Source organism: Salmo salar, chromosome 20 (genome assembly GCF_965601325.2).
Source record: "Salmo salar chromosome 20, fSalSal1, whole genome shotgun sequence".
NCBI lineage: Eukaryota > Metazoa > Chordata > Actinopteri > Salmoniformes > Salmonidae > Salmo > Salmo salar.
Genome location: NC_138310.1, coordinates 35,782,339 through 35,801,718, shown reverse-complemented (window position 1 = coordinate 35,801,718; position 19,380 = coordinate 35,782,339). Strand labels below are relative to the sequence as shown.

Sequence of the window (19,380 nt, the reverse complement as noted above, 5' to 3'; positions counted from 1 at the left end):
CCATGTTCCCTATATAGTGCACTACTTTTGACCAGGGAACATAGCAGCCTGGTCAAAAGTAGTGCACTATGTAGGGAATAGGTTGCCATTTGGGACGCAGACTTTGGGTCATGGGGCAGACAGGTTCCATGGTTGTGAATGGGCCAGAGCTGTGTTATTCCATGGTTGTTTTCCTGCTGGGTTTATGACACCATCTGAGCTGGCTGAAAGCTTGTCTTGCCTTCTAAACCAGGAGAGGAAATCAGGTTGAGGTTCGGAGACAAAGATTGCAGCCTAGATGTCCACAAAATGTACAGCATTGCCGATTGATGGAGAGAGTTTAAGTGCTCTGAATTTGTCCAAACCTGAGACCTCTGACAGATGGAGATGATGTTGAATATAGAATGACAGTTGAAGCTTGCTGTTTTTGCATTATTTCCTATTTTCACCCTGGTAACATTGAAAGGAAAATTGTGAAATGATTATAACTCTAGTGTCAGATGATAGTTTGGGGAGAATAGTTTTCCAAAGCACATGCCCAGAATGTGTTAGATTAACTTCTAGTTTAACTGCCCCGAAGGAACAACTGATCAATGGCTGAGCCTTTTGCCCTTAACAGTTAAAACATTAAGTGCCATAGCCTAGCTGGTCAGTCACTTTGGCTGGAAGGGAGATTATGCACACAAACAACCAAGGTGCAAAGAAAGTTCAGCTGGATCCAGTTTGAGCTAGATTTATCCAGATAAAGTGGTTTCAGGGGTGGCATAGAAATTATTTTATGACTTGCTAATTATGAAAGCTGCCAATTTTGGTTTCCTTTAACACTAAGCCTCCTCACAGAGACTTTTCAGGGACCAGAGATGGTTGATGAAGGTCCTAATCCCGACCATAGGCACTGTTAATACCTGGAAAACCACTGGGACTGTTCATTTTCTAACACTTTAATTGGCAATGGGAAGATAGGGGGTGTAACGTCGGGAAGCAAGTTTAGGGAGTGAATCATTTAATAAAAGAACGAAACATAATACAAAACAAGAAACACGAACAACGCACAGACATGAAACTGAAACAGAAACCATAACGCCTGGGGAAGGAACCAAAGGGAGCAACATTAATAGGGCAGGTAATCATGGAGGTGATGGAGTCCAGGTGAGTGTCATGAGGCATGTGACGATGGTGACAGGTGTGCTCAATAATCAGCAGCCTGATGACCTAGAGGCCGTAGAGGCAGCACACATGACAGTACCCCCTCCCTGACGCGCGGCTCCAGCCACAGAACGGTGACCAAAATGATGATGGGGATCAGGAGTGGACTGGTCACCTCTGCTGAGGCGTGGGAACCTGTCGATCCGGCTGAGGTACGGGAGCATGGCGACCTAGAGCTTCAGAGAGAGAGAGAGCATACGTGACAGTACCCCCCTCTCCGGCGCGCGGCTCCAGCCGCAGGACGCCAACCAAAGGGACGATCCCGGGGATCAGGAGTGGACCGGTCGCCTCCGCTGAGGCACAGAAACCTGACAAACCGGATGAGGCGTGAGAGCCTGATAAGCCGGCTGAAAACTCCCCGGTTGCTTCGACCGAGGTACGGGAACCAGTTCACCCAGCAGAGGCACGGGAGCCTGTCGAGCCCGCTGAGGCACGGGAGCCTGTCGAGCCCGCTGAGGCCTCCGTGGTAGCTCCGGTACTGATACACGGACCCGACATCACCTCCAAACAAAAAACACTCTTTGATGCTTCCCTTTGGTGAGGCAATATTCTGTAACGTGTGTGCTGGGAGTCGGGAAGCAAGTTCAGGGAGTGAATAATTTAATAAAAGAATGAAACATAGCACAAAACACGGACAACACACAGACATGAAACTGAAACAGAAACAATAACGCCTGGGGAAGGAACCAAGGGGAGCGACATAAATAGGGCAGGAAATCAAGGAGGTGATGGAGCCCAGGTGAGTGTCATGAGGCGCTGATGCGCGTGACGATGGTGACCGGTGTGCGCAATAATCAGCAGCCTGGTGACCTCGAGGCCGGAGAGGGAGCACACGTGACAGTACCCCCTCCCTGACGCGCGGCTTCAGCCGCAGGACGCCTACCAAAATGACGATCCCAGAGATCAGGAGTGGACCGGTCACCTGCTGAGGCGTGGGAACCTGTCGATCCTGCTGAGGTGCGGAAGCATGGCGACCTAGAGCGCCGGAGAGAGAGCATACGTGAAGGGGGCAATAGATGAACCCTCAATCCTGGTAGTGTTAGTTCATGTAGAGGCCTATTCAGAGTTCTGATATTCACTGAGTGTACAAAACGTTAAGGACACCTTCCTAATATTGAGTTGCTCTCAGAACAGCCTCAATTCGTTGGGGCATGGAATCTACAAGGTGTCAACACTCCACAGGGATGCTGGCCCATGTTGACTCCAATGCTTCCCACAGTTGTGCTGGATGTCCTTTGCGTGGGTGGTGGACCATGCTTGATACACATAAGAAACTGTTGAATGTGAAAAACCCAGCAGCGTTTCAGTCCTTGAAAATAAACCAGTGCACATACTACCATACCCTGTTCAAAGGAATTTAAATCTTTTGTCTTTTCCATTCACCCTCTGAATGGCAACATACACAATCCATGTCTCTGTTGTCTCAAAAATCCTTCAACCTACATCCTCCCCTTCCTCTACTCTGATTACATTTTTACATTTTAGTCATTTAGCAGATGCTCTTATCCAGAGCGACTTACAGTAGTGAATGCATAAATTTCATTTCACACTTTAAAAAAAAAATGTTTTTTTTTGTACTGGCCCCCCGTGGGAATCGAACCCACAACCCTGGCATTGCACACACCATGCTCTACCAACTGAGCCACAGGAAAGCTATGATTAAAGTGGATTTATCAAGTGACATCCATAAGGTATCATAGCTTTACCAAATTCACCTGGTCAGTTCTTAGTGTTTTGTAAACTATAAACGCATAGCCCATACAAATGCATTGAATAACAGATAGTCCCCCCCCCAAAAAAATAAAAAATCTAAAGGAATTTGGTTCTGAAGTGTCTTTCCTATATCTGAGAGATAGAAGATCAGGAAATTGTATCATTTCTTTTATATATATATATATTTATTTTTTATTTTTTTTACATGTATTTAAAAACTGCTGTTAGCCCATACAAACAGATTGAATAACATTCTCTACATGGAACAACAGATGGTCCCCCCCCCCCAAAAAAAAAAAAAATCTAATGGAAGTTTGTTCAGAAGTGTCTGTGCTATATCTGAGAGATTTAAGATCAAGAAGTCATTTTTTTCCCCCCACATATATTTAAGCCCTTATGTCTGGCACAAAAACGTCTCCATATACAGTATACTTCTATACATTTTTTTCAACTGGTACTGGGGACCTTCAAACGTGTCTTGTGAGGCCTATGGGCAACACAACCGACATGTACATGTTCGTGAGTCTCACCTTTCATATTAGTGTGTAGCCCAAACTGTTTGAACGCTACAGACAGAAGTTGGCAAATTGGCTGTACTGACTTCAGATGAGTCCCAAGACGCCTGTAGGGGTCGTAGAGCAAAACGGAGAACACCATCATGTTCATGAGAGTCTCATCTTTCCATAATAGTTTGTAGGCCTAACCGTTCAGATGCTACAGACGATTTTGTGAGAACACCGATTTTCAGGATGTATCATGGTCTGACAAGCACCACTCTAGCTCTGTCACCTTTCACTGTATCCTCCCCTTCCTCTACACTGATTGAAGTGGATTTATCAAGTGACATCAATAAGGGATCATAGACTGACCAGGTGAATCTAGGTGAAGGCTATGTCATGGAAAGAGCAGGTGTTCTTAGTGTTTTGTACACTTTAGAAAAACAAAAACATGGTATGAGCCCATACAAACACAACATTCACTACATGGAACAACAGATAGCATATAGTCCCCCCCCAGCCCCCCCCCCCCCCCCCAGATGCGGAAGTGCGACATCGGTGGATGCAGTGGATTGAGACACATCCAATGCAAGAAAACATATCTCTAGCTTAAACTGACAGATTTTTATGGGGCCTCGGAAATCGGCTCTTAAAATATAGCTAGCAATTATAAAGCTAGTTCTTTTATAGAAACCAACTGCAGTCCACTTAGCTAGCTATGGTGAACTCAACTCCGACTGATGGTGGAAATTAACGTTGGCTAGCATTCCCTCAGCAGTTTCAATCTAGTGAACTAGTTAAGTGCATTTTCTCAATGTCATCTATCAGATGGATAGTTGGCAAATATATTTGTTTTCCCTGACATCTAAAGCTGCCTGATACAGCTGGCCATTTGATGGTAAAGTAGGATGAATGATAGAGGTAGCTAGCTGAAATGGCAATGGCTAGCCAGGAGTTTGTCTGAAATGTAGACTTACCAGTGAACAACAGTGTGAACCTCGTCCACTGCCAGGCCTATCAACCGCTTGCTGAACCCGGTTGTTAAATAACTTTCCTCCATACATCACTTGATATATTACACTTTTGTCATAGCCAGTTGGCAAGCATTCTAAAACATACCCTTTGTCTGTCGAAATGTTTAAGCACAACTGTTACAGTGGATAAGATTGGAAATAGCTGTGTTGAAAACATCCTCACTCACTTCTTCCATGTTTACTGCTTCGCACGTGTCCACACGGATCATAAACACGGGTGAAATTAGCAGTAGGGACGGATTTGGCCGAGAGTTTCCTTTTGCGAGGGAGGAGACTTCGCTTCCTTCCTTCACACAACAGAAATCACAATTGTGAGTATCATTCCCCCCAGAAGTTATATGCAAAGTGACAACTTTTGCAATAATTTTACTTGTGGGCAACCGAAATTACCACTACTATAACGTTTTTCAAAACCATAAATCATTGAAAACTGCTTTGATTTAAATAGTAAAGTAAACCTTTTTAAACTTTTAATACTACCACAAAAATACTTTTAAAGAGTTAAAGAAAGTCCCATCAATTGTATTTAATTTACAATTATAATTTAGTCATTATTATTATTCTTGAGCATGCTTCTCCTCTTACACTGTTTAAGATAGAAACACTGTTCAAACTTTCAAACGTGCAGACTGGTCTCACTTGAGTTGCTTGTATACAACTTTTGATATATTTTATGCTTTTTAAAGCTAAGACACACTGGAAGGATTGTCAAACGTTTGCCTGCCGACAGTGCTTAGCACCTCTGAACAGTGTCAGCAGTCAATCTCTTTTGTGTTCACTCAGCCACTCAGTCTTGTTAAAATACTCCAAACCAGAAGGTGGCAGTAGCGTTGTTTGGCATTGCGTATCCATAAGTGTTAATTATGGTCTAGATTCAATGCTACATATTCATTAGCTAGCATAACATAGCTAGCTTGCAAAGGACACTGCACTAACTCGGTAGCTAACACAGGCAGCTGTTTCATGGAAGCTAGCTAATACGTTGTAATTTAGTTATAATGTCAATACTAGCTACAGTGGTTAGCTAGCTTGGAGGAAGTATACTGCTCAAAAAAATAAAGGGAACACTTAAACAACACATCCTAGATCTGAATGAAAGAAATCATTTTATGAAATACTTTTTTCTTTACATAGTTGAATGTGCTGACAACAAAATCACAAAAAAATAATCAATGGAAATCCAATTTATCAACCCATGGAGGTCTGGATTTGGAGTCACACTCAGAATTAAAGTGGAAAACCACACTACAGGCTGATCCAACTTTGATGTAATGTCCTTAAAACAAGTCAAAATGAGGCTCAGTAGTGTGTGTGGCCTCCACGTGCCTGTATGACCTCCCTACAATGCCTGGGCATGCTCCTGATGAGGTGGCGGATGGTCTCCTGAGGGATCTCCTCCCAGACCTGGACTAAAGCATCCGCCAACTCCTGGACAGTCTGTGGTGCAATGTGGCGTTGGTGGATGGAGCGAGACATGATGTCCCAGATGTGTTCAATTGGATTCAGGTCTGGGGAACGGGCGGGCCAGTCCATAGCATCAATGCCTTCCTCTTGCAGGAACTGCTGACACACTCCAGCCACATGAGGTCTAGCATTGTCTTGCATTAGGAGGAACCCAGGGCCAACCGCACCAGCATATGGTCTCACAAGGGGTCTGAGGATCTCATCTCGGTACCTAATGGCAGTCAGGCTACCTCTGGCGAGCACATGGAGGGCTGTGCGGCCCCCCAAAGAAATGCCACCCCACACCATGACTGACCCACCGCCAAACTGGTCATGCTGGAGGATGTTGCAGGCAGCAGAACGTTCTCCACGGCGTCTCCAGACTCTGTCACATCTGTCACGTGCTCAGTGTGAACCTGCTTTCATCTGTGAAGAGCACAGGGCGCCATTGGCGAATTTGCCAATCTTGGTGTTCTCTGGCAAATGCCAAACGTCCTGCACGATGTTGGGCTGTAAGCACAACCCCCACCTGTGGACGTCAGGCCCTCATACCACCCTCATGGAGTCTGTTTCTGACCGTTTGAGCAGACACATGCACATTTGTGGCCTGCCGGAGGTCATTTTGCAGGGCTCTGGCAGTGCTTTTCCTGCTCCTCCTTGCACAAAGGCGGAGGTAGCGGTCCTGCTGCTGGGTTGTTGCCCTCCTACGGCCTCCTCCACGTCTCCTGATGTACTGGCCTGTCTCCTGGTAGCGCTTCCATGCTTTGGACACTACGCTGACAGACACAGCAAACTTTCTTGCCACAGCTCGCATTGATGTGCCATCCTGGATGAGCTGCACTAGCTGAGCCACTTGTGTGGGTTGTAGACTCCTTCTCATGCTACCACTAGAGTGAAAGCACCGCCAGCATTCAAAAGTGACCAAAACATCAGCCAGGAAGCATAGGAACTGAGAAGTGGTCTGTGGTCCCCACCTGCAGAACCACTCCTTTATTGGGGGTGTCTTGCTAATTGCCTATAATTTCCACCTGTTGTCTATTCCATTTGCACAACAGCATGTGAAATTTATTGTCAATCAGTGTTGCTTCCTAAGTGGACAGTTTGATTTCACAGAAGTGTGATTGACTTGGAGTTACATTGTGTTGTTTAAGTGTTCCCTTTATTTTTTTGAGCAGTGTATTTAGTGTTGTGTGCATTGTGTCTGTGCACTTGGCTAGAAAATTCAATTTTTTAAATCCATTTTTTTGTTTGCTTTTCCATGTAGAATCAGTAGATTCTTCACTACCGAGTCGGCACGGAGCAGGTACCACTTTTTTTTCTTGCAAGAGAAGGAACGGCCTCCCACTGTGATAGGTATCTATCAGCAGTCGATTGGCAGTGAGATGTTCGGTGTTTCATGCTTTAGCTATTCAAGTCTTTTTAGAGGACCATGTTGCATTTTAAGTAGGGGCCTATTTAGTTCAGATATAGTAGCCTGTATTTCTTGTACCAGTCTTTACCCCTACCTGTTAGCTACACTGATAATAATGTAATTTATTTTAATTACATGTATGCCTATGAATATAATTGTTTTTTAAATCAGATATTCAAAGACAGATCAGTCAGAACTAAAATCTCAAGCAGCAGTCATTTAACCAAGTGCAGATGCAAATTCCTGTATTAATAGATCACAAGGTGGTCACTAATCTGGTCATCACAGCAACCTACCAAATGTTTTCCTTATATTACCGTGTATCAAATTCACCTTCACTCGTGTAGTAGTCTTCTTTACTACCACGCAGTAGCCTACATTACATTTGCGCAGGGCGATGAAGAGGTTGGCCTATACCCATAATGGCTGAGTCTGCAACTCAAAATACATTTTATGCTCGCTTCGAGGCAAGCAACAATGAAGCATGCATGAGAGCCGTTCTGGATGGCTGTGTGATCACGCTATCGGTAGCCGATGTGAGCAAGACCTTTAAACAGGTCAACATTCACAAAGCCGTAGGGCCAGACGGATTACCAGGATTTGTACTCAGAGCATGCGCTGACCAACTGGCAAGTGTCTTCACTGATATTTTCAACCTCTCCCTGACCGAGTCTGAATACCTACATGTTTCAAGCAGACCACCATAGTCCCTGTGCCCAAGGAAGCGAAGGTAACCTGCCTAAATGATTACCGTCCCGTAGCACTCATGTCGGTAGCCATGAAGTGCTTTCAAAGGCTGGTCATCATCCCGGAAAACCTAGACCCACTCCAATTCACATTCCACCCCAACAGATCCACAGATGACGCAATCGCAATCATGCTCCTGGATAAAAGGAACACCTTTGTGAGAATGCTGTTCATTGACTACAGCTCAGCGTTCAACACCATAGTGCCCACAAAGCTCACCACTAAGCTAAGGACTTATGGGACTAAACACCTCCCTCTGCAACTGGATCCTGGACTTCATGACGGACCGCACCCAGGTGGTAAGGGTAGGTAGCAACACATCCGCCACGCTGATCCTCAACACTGGGGCCCCTCTGGTGCATGCTTAATCCCCTCCTGTACTCCCAGTTTACCGACAACTGCATGGCCAAACATGACTCCAACACCATCATTAAGTTTCCTGCTGACACAACAGTGGTAGGCCCAATCACCGACAACGATGAGACAGCCTATAGAGAGGGGGTTAGAGACAACAACCTCTCCCTCAATGTAGGCAAGACAAAGGAGCTGATCGTGGACTACAAGAAAAAGCGGGCCAAACAGGCCTCCATTAGTGTAGCGGAGCGGGTCGAGAGTTTCGAGTTTCTTGGTGTCCACATCACCATCAAACTAACATGATCCAAACACACCAAGACAGTCGTGAAGAGGGCACGACAGCACCTTTTCCCCCCTCAGGAGACTGAAAATATCCTCAAAAAGTCCTATAGCTGCACCATCGAGAGCATCCTTACCGGTTGCATCACCGCCTGGTATGGCAACTGCTCGGGCTCCAACCGCAAGGCACTACAGAGGGCAGTGCTCACGGCCCAGTACATCACTGGGGCCAAGCTTCCTACAATCCATGACCTATATAATAGGCGGTGTCAGAGGAAGGCCCAAAAAATTGTCAAAGACTCCCAAGTCATACACTGTTCTCTCTGCTACCGCACGGCAAGCTGTACCGGAGCGCCAAGTCTAGGACCAAAGGGATCCTTAACAGCTTCTACCCCCAAGCCATAAGACTGCTGAACAAATCATCAAATGGCCATTGACACGCCCCCCCCTTTGTTTATACACTGCTGCTACTCACTGTTTATTATCTATGCATAGTCACTGTACTCCTACCTACATGTTCAAAATAACTTAACTAACCTGTACCCCCGCACATTTACTTGGTACCGGTACCCCATGTATATACCCTCGTTATTGTTATTTTGAATTGTATTACTTTCTATTTTTACTTTAGTTTATTTAGTAATATTTTCATAACTCTTTCTTGAACTGCATTGTTCGTTAAGGGCTTGTAGGTAAGCATTTCACGGTAAGGTTGTATTTGGAGAATGTGACAAATTCAATTTGATTTGAAATGACACCCTATTCCCTATATTGTAAACTACTTTTGACTTGGGCCCTTGTCAAGAGTAATGCAATATGTCGGGAATAGGGTGTCATTTGGGACTCATCCATGGTGGCTGAGATTTGGACCACCATGGGGTAGACTCGTGTAACATTTCAAGAGGTGAGGTGGAGGAAACAAGGAGATTAGGAGGTTAAATTGAGTTTAGTGAAAGATCAGACTGATTTAAGACAATTCAGAGGCTGGTGTAAGATTTGGAGAGAATTAAGTGAATAAAAACAGATTATGATTATTCAGACATTTGGTGGGTTTAAAATTGTGGCAATACTTGGCCTTATATCAAGGGACAATGAGAGTCAGGGTTATAATGTACTGTAGCATCAAAGGTTCCACTTTCTTCCAGTAACCAATCAGTGGTGGTATTGAAGTGGGAGTAGTAGTAGTGGTATAGACGGGTGGCAGTGGAGGCTGCTGAGGGGAGGACGGCTCATAATAATGGCTGGAATGAGGTGTAATGGCTGGAATGGAGTGAATGGTATCAAACACAACCATGTGTTTGATTCCATTTACTCCATTCCGACCATTATTATGAGCCATCCTCCCCTCAGCAGCCTCCACTGACGGGTGGGTTGTTTGCCAATTAGCGAATTTTAGCCATATTGTGACCGTTCAGAATTCTAACAACACACAGCCTTCAGCCTCCAAGATGTGTGCGCATCATTTTTGCAAAGTTGTCATCCCACCCGTCCATTGAACTTAAAGGTATGGTATGGTTGCAAAATGGTAACTTTCCCAAGATGTCCAGGTCTTCCAGAAAGCCTGGTTGGAAGATTCCCTGAACCAGAAGAGATAAGCAGGAAATCCGGAATCCTCCAACCAGGATTTGTGGAAAACCCTAGGAATTTGGGGGAAGTTACCAGAATTTTCCAACTCTAGGTGGTGCATTTCACAAATAGATCATTAATCTCACTCAATATACACTGCTCAAAAAAATAAAGGGAACACTTAAACAACACAATGTAACTCCAAGTCAATCACACTTCTGTGAAATCAAACTGTCCACTTAGGAAGCAACACTGATTGACAATAAATTTCACATACTGTTGTGCAAATGGAATAGACAACAGGTGGAAATTATAGGCAATTAGCAAGACACCCCCAATAAAGGAGTGGTTCTGCAGGTGGGGACCACAGACCACTTCTCAGTTCCTATGCTTCCTGGCTGATGTTTTGGTCACTTTTGAATGCTGGCGGTGCTTTCACTCTAGTGGTAGCATGAGAAGGAGTCTACAACCCACACAAGTGGCTCAGCTAGTGCAGCTCATCCAGGATGGCACATCAATGCGAGCTGTGGCAAGAAAGTTTGCTGTGTCTGTCAGCGTAGTGTCCAAAGCATGGAAGCGCTACCAGGAGACAGGCCAGTACATCAGGAGACGTGGAGGAGGCCGTAGGAGGGCAACAACCCAGCAGCAGGACCGCTACCTCCGCCTTTGTGCAAGGAGGAGCAGGAAAAGCACTGCCAGAGCCCTGCAAAATGACCTCCGGCAGGCCACAAATGTGCATGTGTCTGCTCAAACGGTCAGAAACAGACTCCATGAGGGTGGTATGAGGGCCTGACGTCCACAGGTGGGGGTTGTGCTTACAGCCCAACACCGTGCAGGACGTTTGGCATTTGCCAGAGAACACCAAGATTGGCAAATTTGCCACTGGCGCCCTGTGCTCTTCACAGATGAAAGCAGGTTCACACTGAGCACGTGACAGACGTGACAGAGTCTGGAGACGCCGTGGAGAACGTTCTGCCGCCTGCAACATCCTCCAGCATGACCGGTTTGGCGGTGGGTCAGTCATGGTGTGGGGTGGCATTTCTTTGGGGGGCCGCACAGCCCTCCATGTGCTCGCCAGAGGTAGCCTGACTGCCATTAGGTACCGAGATGAGATCCTCAGACCCCTTGTGAGAACATATGGTGGTGCGGTTGGCCCTGGGTTCCTCCTAATGCAAGACAATGCTAGACCTCATGTGGCTGGAGTGTGTCAGCAGTTCCTGCAATAGGAAGGCATTGATGCTATGGACTGGCCCGCCTGTTCCCCAGACCTGAATCCAATTGAGCACATCTGGGACATCATGTCTCGCTCCATCCACCAACGCCACGTTGCACCACAGACTGTCCAGGAGTTAGCGGATGCTTTAGTCCAGGTCTGGGAGGAGATCCCTCAGGAGACCATCCGCCACCTCATCAGGAGCATGCCCAGGCATTGTAGGGAGGTCATACAGGCACGTGGAGGCCACACACACTACTGAGCCTCATTTTGACTTGTTTTAAGGACATTACATCAAAGTTGGATCAGCCTGTAGTGTGGTTTTCCACTTTAATTTTGAGTGTGACTCCAAATCCAGACCTCCATGGGTTGATAAATTGGATTTCCATTGATTATTTTAAAAAGGAAAAAGTATTTAATAAGATTATTTCTTTCATTCAGATCTAGGATGTGTTGTTTAGGTGTTCCCTTTATTTTTTTGAGCAGTATATTTGAAGTCTAGCTCACTGAGGTACAGGGCCACTTCCCTAAAAGCCTGTGAGACAGAGAGAGGAGGTACTCAAGGTGGGAAAAAAACAAGTCCTGTTACAGCTGGAGGGGCACAGGGCAGACAGGCAGTAATTTGAACATTCCTGTCAATGGAAAAGGACAGCAAATGTAGACTGATCAGTTTCCCATAGAGATGAATACGCCTGGATGCTGTCTCTTAGTCATCATATCCATGAAACACATAAATACTTTTCCTATCTTAACTACCCCCAAGACCTTGCAGGGTGAGGTTGATATAGAATAGCCATACCTCTAGCAATGTCACCCTATTTCCTTTATAGTGCACTACTTTTGACCAGGACCTATAAGGCTTAGATTAAAACTAGTGCCATATATAGGGAATAGGGTTCCATTTGAGATGCAGATGCAGTCACTGTGTAATCCCGCTTATCTTTCCTTAATGGTCATGGGCATCTGGGGCCTAGCTATCTAACCATTGATACCCTCTGCTCCGCAGCCCAATGCATACACAATGTTTATATGACTGTCATTCTGTTCTGACATGAAATATTAACACAGCTAAAAGGAAAGTGGCTAACCACAGTCTTCAGGCTAACCATAGTCCTCAGTAGGGGTGTGCCGACATGGGCATACTCATATTCTTAATCGTATCCGTAAATTGACAGTCGGATCGGATGATACTCGTGATCAGAAAAAAAAAAACGGAAGTGTTTTAATATGTTTAAATAGATTTTAGCAAAATACCTCCTTGCATGTTCTCACTGCAAAAAATCTACAGATTAGGAGCAGCGTGGGGAGGGGTGTGTGTGTGTGTGTGTGTGTGTGTGTGTGTGTGTGTGTGTGTGTGTGTGTGTGTGTGTGTGTGTGTGTATGCCTGTGTCCTCAACTTGTAGCGGACAGCCAAATTTCCTGTCACTAAGTCAGATTGCACATCAGCATTTCATCTGTTTTCCCTGCCCTTGCCCTGCTTGTTAGATATTATGCACATTGATCGCTTGATAACAATTGTCCTCGCCATGTGATTCATATAGTAGCAGGCAGCAGCAATCTAAATGATCAAAAACATGCAGGAAAAAGTGATTGGGTGAAATTATGAAGCGAGTGGATGGAGAAATAGAGCATCACTCTATCCAATCAGGGCAGTGTACAGTGTACAGCCCACCCTTCTCTTTACAGACAGGCAAACTAGCAATATTTTTTCCCGATTTAAGGATAATAAAAAAATACTCGGATCATAATCGCATCCAGAAAATTGCCCAAATTCGTTACGATACTCGTTTTGTCCGACTACTCTGCACACTCCTAGTCCTCAGGCTAACCATAGATTTGATTCAACATGCTGAACTTGCCCACGAGCTACATATTTACCGCAACACACAGTGCCTTCATAAAGTATTCATACCCCTTGACTTATTAAACATTTTGTAGTGTTAAAGACAGATTTCAAAATAGATTACATTTATATGTTTTTCTCACCCATCTACAGTACACACAATACCCCATGATGACAAAGTTAAATAATGGGTGTTTCTCAATATGCGTACTACCGTGCTCCACAATCTCATGCTCCCCGTAATGTATTACCTCACGCTTCACCCCCCCATTCACTGAACTTTCTTCCAACATATACAGAAAGCAAACTTTTTACTTCATAATTATCAGCTAGATATGTGAATCGTAATAATCTAGCGAGCCAGCTAGTTAAACAGGCAAAGATGACCTAAAACTGTTATCCAAGGTACATGTAATTTTTTTTGTGGGTATCCACCAATTCTTCATGGCTAGATAGCTAGCCGGTTAGCCCTATTGACTTACTATGGACTTACCCATTCACTGAACCATCTTCCAGCCAGGACAACAATGGCAGTAGAAACTAAACAAGATATACACTAAGCAACCGTTTTACTTCATTACTATCAGCTAGCTATATGTGAATCGTAATAATCTAGCTCACCAGATAGTTTAACAGGCAAAAATGACCTAAAACTAATATTTTTCAAGTTAGATGTCAATTCTTCGTGGGTAGGTAGCTAACAATTCTTTGTGGCTATCTAGCTAGATAACAGTACTAGATAACCCTATTTATTTATTATGGGCCTGCGATCTAAAGTAGGTAGGCAGGTAAACATGCCACAATTAACACAGCATGTACTTATTAATGTATCAAGATAAAATATTGTAGTCAGACAACATATGATATTTGAATAAGCATCATTTCATTCCGAAGTCGGAGTGTATTTTCTCTCGTTTCAGCTCAAATAACGGCCGCCATTGATTGGGAAAAAAAATGTTTTTTTTTTATCTGGTCGCGTCATATTTCTTTGCATACTTTCCATTGAAGCTTGCATCGACGCATGCTTCAAAATATGTACAAACGGAGCCCTCTATGCGCCGTTTCGAATACTTTGATTTGGACTCCGACGCTCCCATGCTCCAATTTGTGTGCTCAGAGCACGATTGTATGCATTTTGAGAAACACTCCATGTCTTTAGAAAGTTTAGCAAATGTGTTGAAAATGAAATACAGAAATCAAAGCTAAAGGTGCTTCTACAAAGTATTGACTCAGGGGTGTGAATACTTAAGTAAATTAGATATTTCTGTATTTCATTTTCAATACATTTGCTAAAATGTCTAAAAACACATTTTCATTTTGTCATGATGGGTTATTGTGTTTAGATGGGTGAGAAAATATATTTAATCAATGTTGAATTCAGGCTGTAACACAAGAAAATGTGAAATAAGTCAAGGGTATATGAATACTTTCTAAAGGCGCATCCCACTAGGCAAGAACTGGTTGAATCAGCATTGTCATTTCAATAACAAAAAAAATCAATGTGATAATATTGAATCAACGTGAAAAATTGATTGGATTTGTAAAAAGTCATCGACGTAAGGGAATTTTGTCTTTCACGCAACTTTTAACCTAAATCCAATGTCATGGTGATCTTTTTTGTTGAATTCACGTTACTTGACAACTCAACCAAATGTAAATAAAAAAATAGACGTTGAACTGATGTCTGTGCCCATATATTATTGTTTTTAACAACCACCTTCTTTCTTTTGATGTCTCTTTGATCTTAGCTATCAGGACCAAGATCAAGGAGGTGAGACGGGAAGGCATGGACCGCAAGGTAATTCTGCAGAAGAGGAAGAAGCCATTGAAACTGGGCAACCTAAAGAAGAATGACCTAAAAAAGCTGGTTCTGTACCTGAAGAACGGAGCCGACTGCCCCTGCCAGCAGCTGGATAACTTGGGCAACATTTACCTGATCATGGGGCGCAAGGTGGACACGCAGTTCCTCCTGACGGGCATCCACAAGTGGGACAAGTCCAGCAAAGAGTTCAAAAAGGCCATCAAGAAACTCAAGACCCACAAGTGTCCAGCTTTCGAGAATGTCTTTAAATAATCAGACCCAACTTTTTTAGAAGCATCTGATCATCATGATACACAAGAACTTGCACAACCAACAATCCACATGTTGTTTTTGTTCATATATCTATATCAACTGTATATCTTTCTATATTTACAGTCCTGCTTTAAATTTTTCCATCATCCATTTTGCAGTGGAGCGTTGTGATCATTGAGACCTCCTGCTATAGTGGTTTCCAGTTATCTGAAAAAGTTAATGACACTGCACCCTCTTCCTCCTCTATTGAAACCATTTCCACTTCGTGTATGTAGATACTTGTTACGCACTCCCTGAATGTGCAGTAAAAATACCACAATTCAGTGAGTTCTGCTGAAGTGGATGGACTTGCTTCTCTTGCTCTGAACATGGATAAGTAGATCATAGAATCATCAATTAGATCATATTGAATAGATTATACAGAATCAATAATAACGTGTATTTTAGCTTTAAAAGCCACATCATAGAGGAGGCACGGATAGGGTCATTGAATAACTTATTGACGATATTATGATAGTGTGCCTTCATCTGATTGTCTCATCAAAATAATGACTGCACTACAGTTGATATTAAGAATGTCGTCCTCTCTTCAGTTGCCTCATTTGTTTGACATTTTCTTTGACTTTAACAAATATATACAAATGTCAATCCAATCAATTCCAGTACATCAACTGCATCATCTGAGTGAAAATACCTTTTGCCTATTGGTACAGTAATTGAAATGTACTGTGTGCCAAACTCTGTATGTTGTAATGCATGCGTTGTTCGGTGTTTCAATTCAATTGCACAACAGTCTCTTGAGTGGCCACTCTGGTATAGAATAATTAAATAAATCCCTTGCATTTGTATATGATGTCAGATAATATTTCACCAAAAGTTTTCTTAATTTTTTTGTTAATGCAGTCTTCAATTGCTGTCCCTCCAGATTGATGTTTATTAAGTTTGTGACAACTTTGAAAGTGCAAATAGTTGCTTGACAAATCTGTATTTTTGAATGTTTTGTTCAGTATTGCTGGTATATCTTAGCACTATCATGTTAAATGACAGATTATTTTTTATGGCCGCAGTGCATTGCTGCCCGTTGTTGTGTACATACACATTTTACATAAATATAGAAAACAATGACATATTGTCTGGAATGTTCTTTCCATTTCAGATTGTGTGACCTATACCATTTTTGTAGAGATATTACTCCCAGTACTGCTTGCTCTCAAGCAGTTAAAGCTGGAATGAAGTATCAAGTGTGGCTTGTATTTCAATGATACCCACAGCTTATACTCATTCAACACAGTAATAAAATGGGAAACCACATACATGGCACAGTACTATACAGTTTATTTGATGGAATATCAGCTTCCTGTGTGTAATGTCCATAATTATTTTCAAACCTCCAAACTATTTGCACATGTTGAGAATTCTTGGCTATGCTTGTACAGTTTGATATTTTTTCAGTTCTAAGATTTAAGCATACAGTGGATATCACCATCTTGGATTTTTTTTCTTCACATTGTTGCGTTACAAAGTGGGATTGAAATAGATTTCATTGTGATTTCTTTTGTCATTGATCTACACAAAATACTCCATAATGTCAAAGTGAAAAGAAAATTCAAAAAAAAATTACAAAACAAATTATAAATAAAATATAGTCATTGCATAAATATTCACCCCCTTTGTTTAGGCAAGCCTAAATTAGTTCAGGAGTAACATTTAACTTAACAAATCACATAATTTACATGGACTCCCTCACTCTGTGAAATAATAGGGGTTGGCATGATTTTTGAATGACTACCCCTTCCTCTGTCCCCCATACGTACAGCATATATAAGGTCCTTCAGTCAAGTATTGCATTTCAAGCAAAGATTCAACTACAAAGACCAGGGAGCTTTTTGAAAGCCTCATAAAAATCACAGTGATTGGTAGATGGGTAACAATAACAAATCAGATATTGAATATCTCTTTAGCATGTTCAAGTTAAGAATTATGCTGTGGATTATGTATTAAAACACCCAGACACATCAAAGGTACAGTCATCCTTCTGAACTGAGCTGCAGGACAGGAATGAAACTGCTCAGGGATGTCACTACGAGGCCATTGGTGATTTTAAAACGGCTACATAGTTCAATGGCTGGGAGAGGAATTCACATTTCAGCAGGACTATAACGTATAACACAAGGCCAAATCTACACTGGTTACTTACCAAGAAGACAGTGAACGTTTCAGTGAGTGGCCAAGTTACAATTTTGACTTAAATGTGCTTGAAAATCTATGGCAATACTTGGAAATTGCTGTCTTGCCATGATCCCCAACACCTTGACAGAGCTTGAAGAATTTAGAAAAAGATAAAGGGCAAATATTACACAGTCCAGGTGTGCAAAGCTTAACAGACTTACCTAATAAGACTTGCAGCTGTAATCACTGCTAAAGGTGTTTCTAACATGTATTGACACTAACATGTATTGGTGAATTCTTATCTAATGAAGGTACTGTATATTAGTGTTTTATTTGTCATTAATCTTGTAAAAAAAATCTTCCACTTTGACATTACAGAGTATTTTGTGTAGAGTGTTGACAAATGACAATTAAATACATTTTCATCCCACTTTGTAACACAATAAAATGTGAAGAAATCCAAGTGGGGTGAATACTTCTGATAGGTACTGTATATGTAGACCATGGTACAATCTAGACCTTCCAAAGGGCTCTGCTCCGTGGCGACCTGAGGCTTGTGTGTTTGCCGTTTTGTTAAAGTATTCACAGAGCCATAAACAAAATTTCCCCACGAGATGGTAAAGTCATTATCTTATCTTAAAGAACTGACACGCTGACACAAACCTGTGCCCTCACACATACTGTATGCTTCATGTATGCAATGGGTTAACATACTGAACTTTAGTTTTAATGCTAATGCTGACCTAATTGTCAGGGATTTACAGCTTCCGTATAATTAGTTCCACTTCATGAGGAGGACCTCAGTTGTAGCTTGCAGCTATGTATGAAGAAACCTTTGGCATTGACACTGCTCTTAAGAGTAGCCTAGCAGTCTATCTTAAAATAACAGTGTGAAGTCTTAATGTTCAGTAAACTTAAATTTTCCGCTTTGCTAATGATGTGATGCACATTATCTGATGCTGTAAAGACAGAAACAGGAGATCCTGTGCCAGACAGAATAACTTGTGGGAGTTCAAAGTCAGTCTTCATCATGGCATGCAGGACTGTCATGGCTGTCAAACAGATTGGAGTTGTTCTTGGTGAAGCCATTTTTACATCTCCATATTTATAGAAAGAATTGATCTCTCATGCGTGCTGTTTTTATTTATTTTCTTCAGACCTTGTTTTTCAAAGTATACAGATTCTTGTCTCTTCCACTAAGATTCAGTATGGATTCACAGGCTGTTGGTTGCCTGGTATGTTGTATATATTATACAAAATTAATTGAGATATACATCATTAACAACTCATGTTGACGGTGAAATGCTGAGGGAATAAGGCAACACTGTCTAATCAATTGTCAAAATGAAATTATTTGTTTGCAGAAAATTGTGCAGATTTTGCATGTTTCCCATGGTGCACAAGGTTTTAAAATGGGCGAGATCATTCCACTCAACACTGGAACAATAACATAACATCTTTACACATACACACTACACTGTCAATATAAATCAAATCAAATCAAATTTATTTTTATATAGCCCTTCGTACATCAGCTGATATTCTCAAAGTGCTGTACAGAAACCCAGCCTAAAACCCCAAACAGAAGCACGGTGGCTAGGAAAAACTCCCTAGGAAAAACTCCCTAGAAAGGCCAAAAACATAGGAAGAAACCTAGAGAGGAACCAGGCTATGAGGGGTGGCCAGTCCTCTTCTGGCTGTGCAGGGTGGATATTATAACAGAACATGGTCAAGATGTTAAAATGTTAAAATGTTCATAAATGACCAGCATGGTCAAATAATAATAATCATAGTAGTTGTCGAGGGTGCAACAAGCACGTCCGGTGAACAGGTCAGGGTTCCATAGCCGCAG

The 19,380-nt window shown here is 42.6% G+C and overlaps 1 protein-coding gene across 2 annotated transcripts in view; it reads left to right on the top strand.

The window, feature by feature from the left end:
- The window catches only part of sfrp1 (Secreted frizzled-related protein 1), a 36,551-nt gene extending 19,872 nt beyond the window's left edge, over nucleotides 1-16,679 (top strand). Inside the window, 1 exon segment of one of the 2 annotated variants that reach the window (NM_001140519.1) lies at nucleotides 15,034-16,679. In NM_001140519.1, coding sequence (NP_001133991.1) covers nucleotides 15,034-15,359 — 326 coding nt within the window. In that variant the 3' untranslated portion in view covers nucleotides 15,360-16,679. 2 annotated transcript variants of the gene reach the window in all.
- Nucleotides 16,680-19,380: the final 2,701 nt, after the last annotated feature.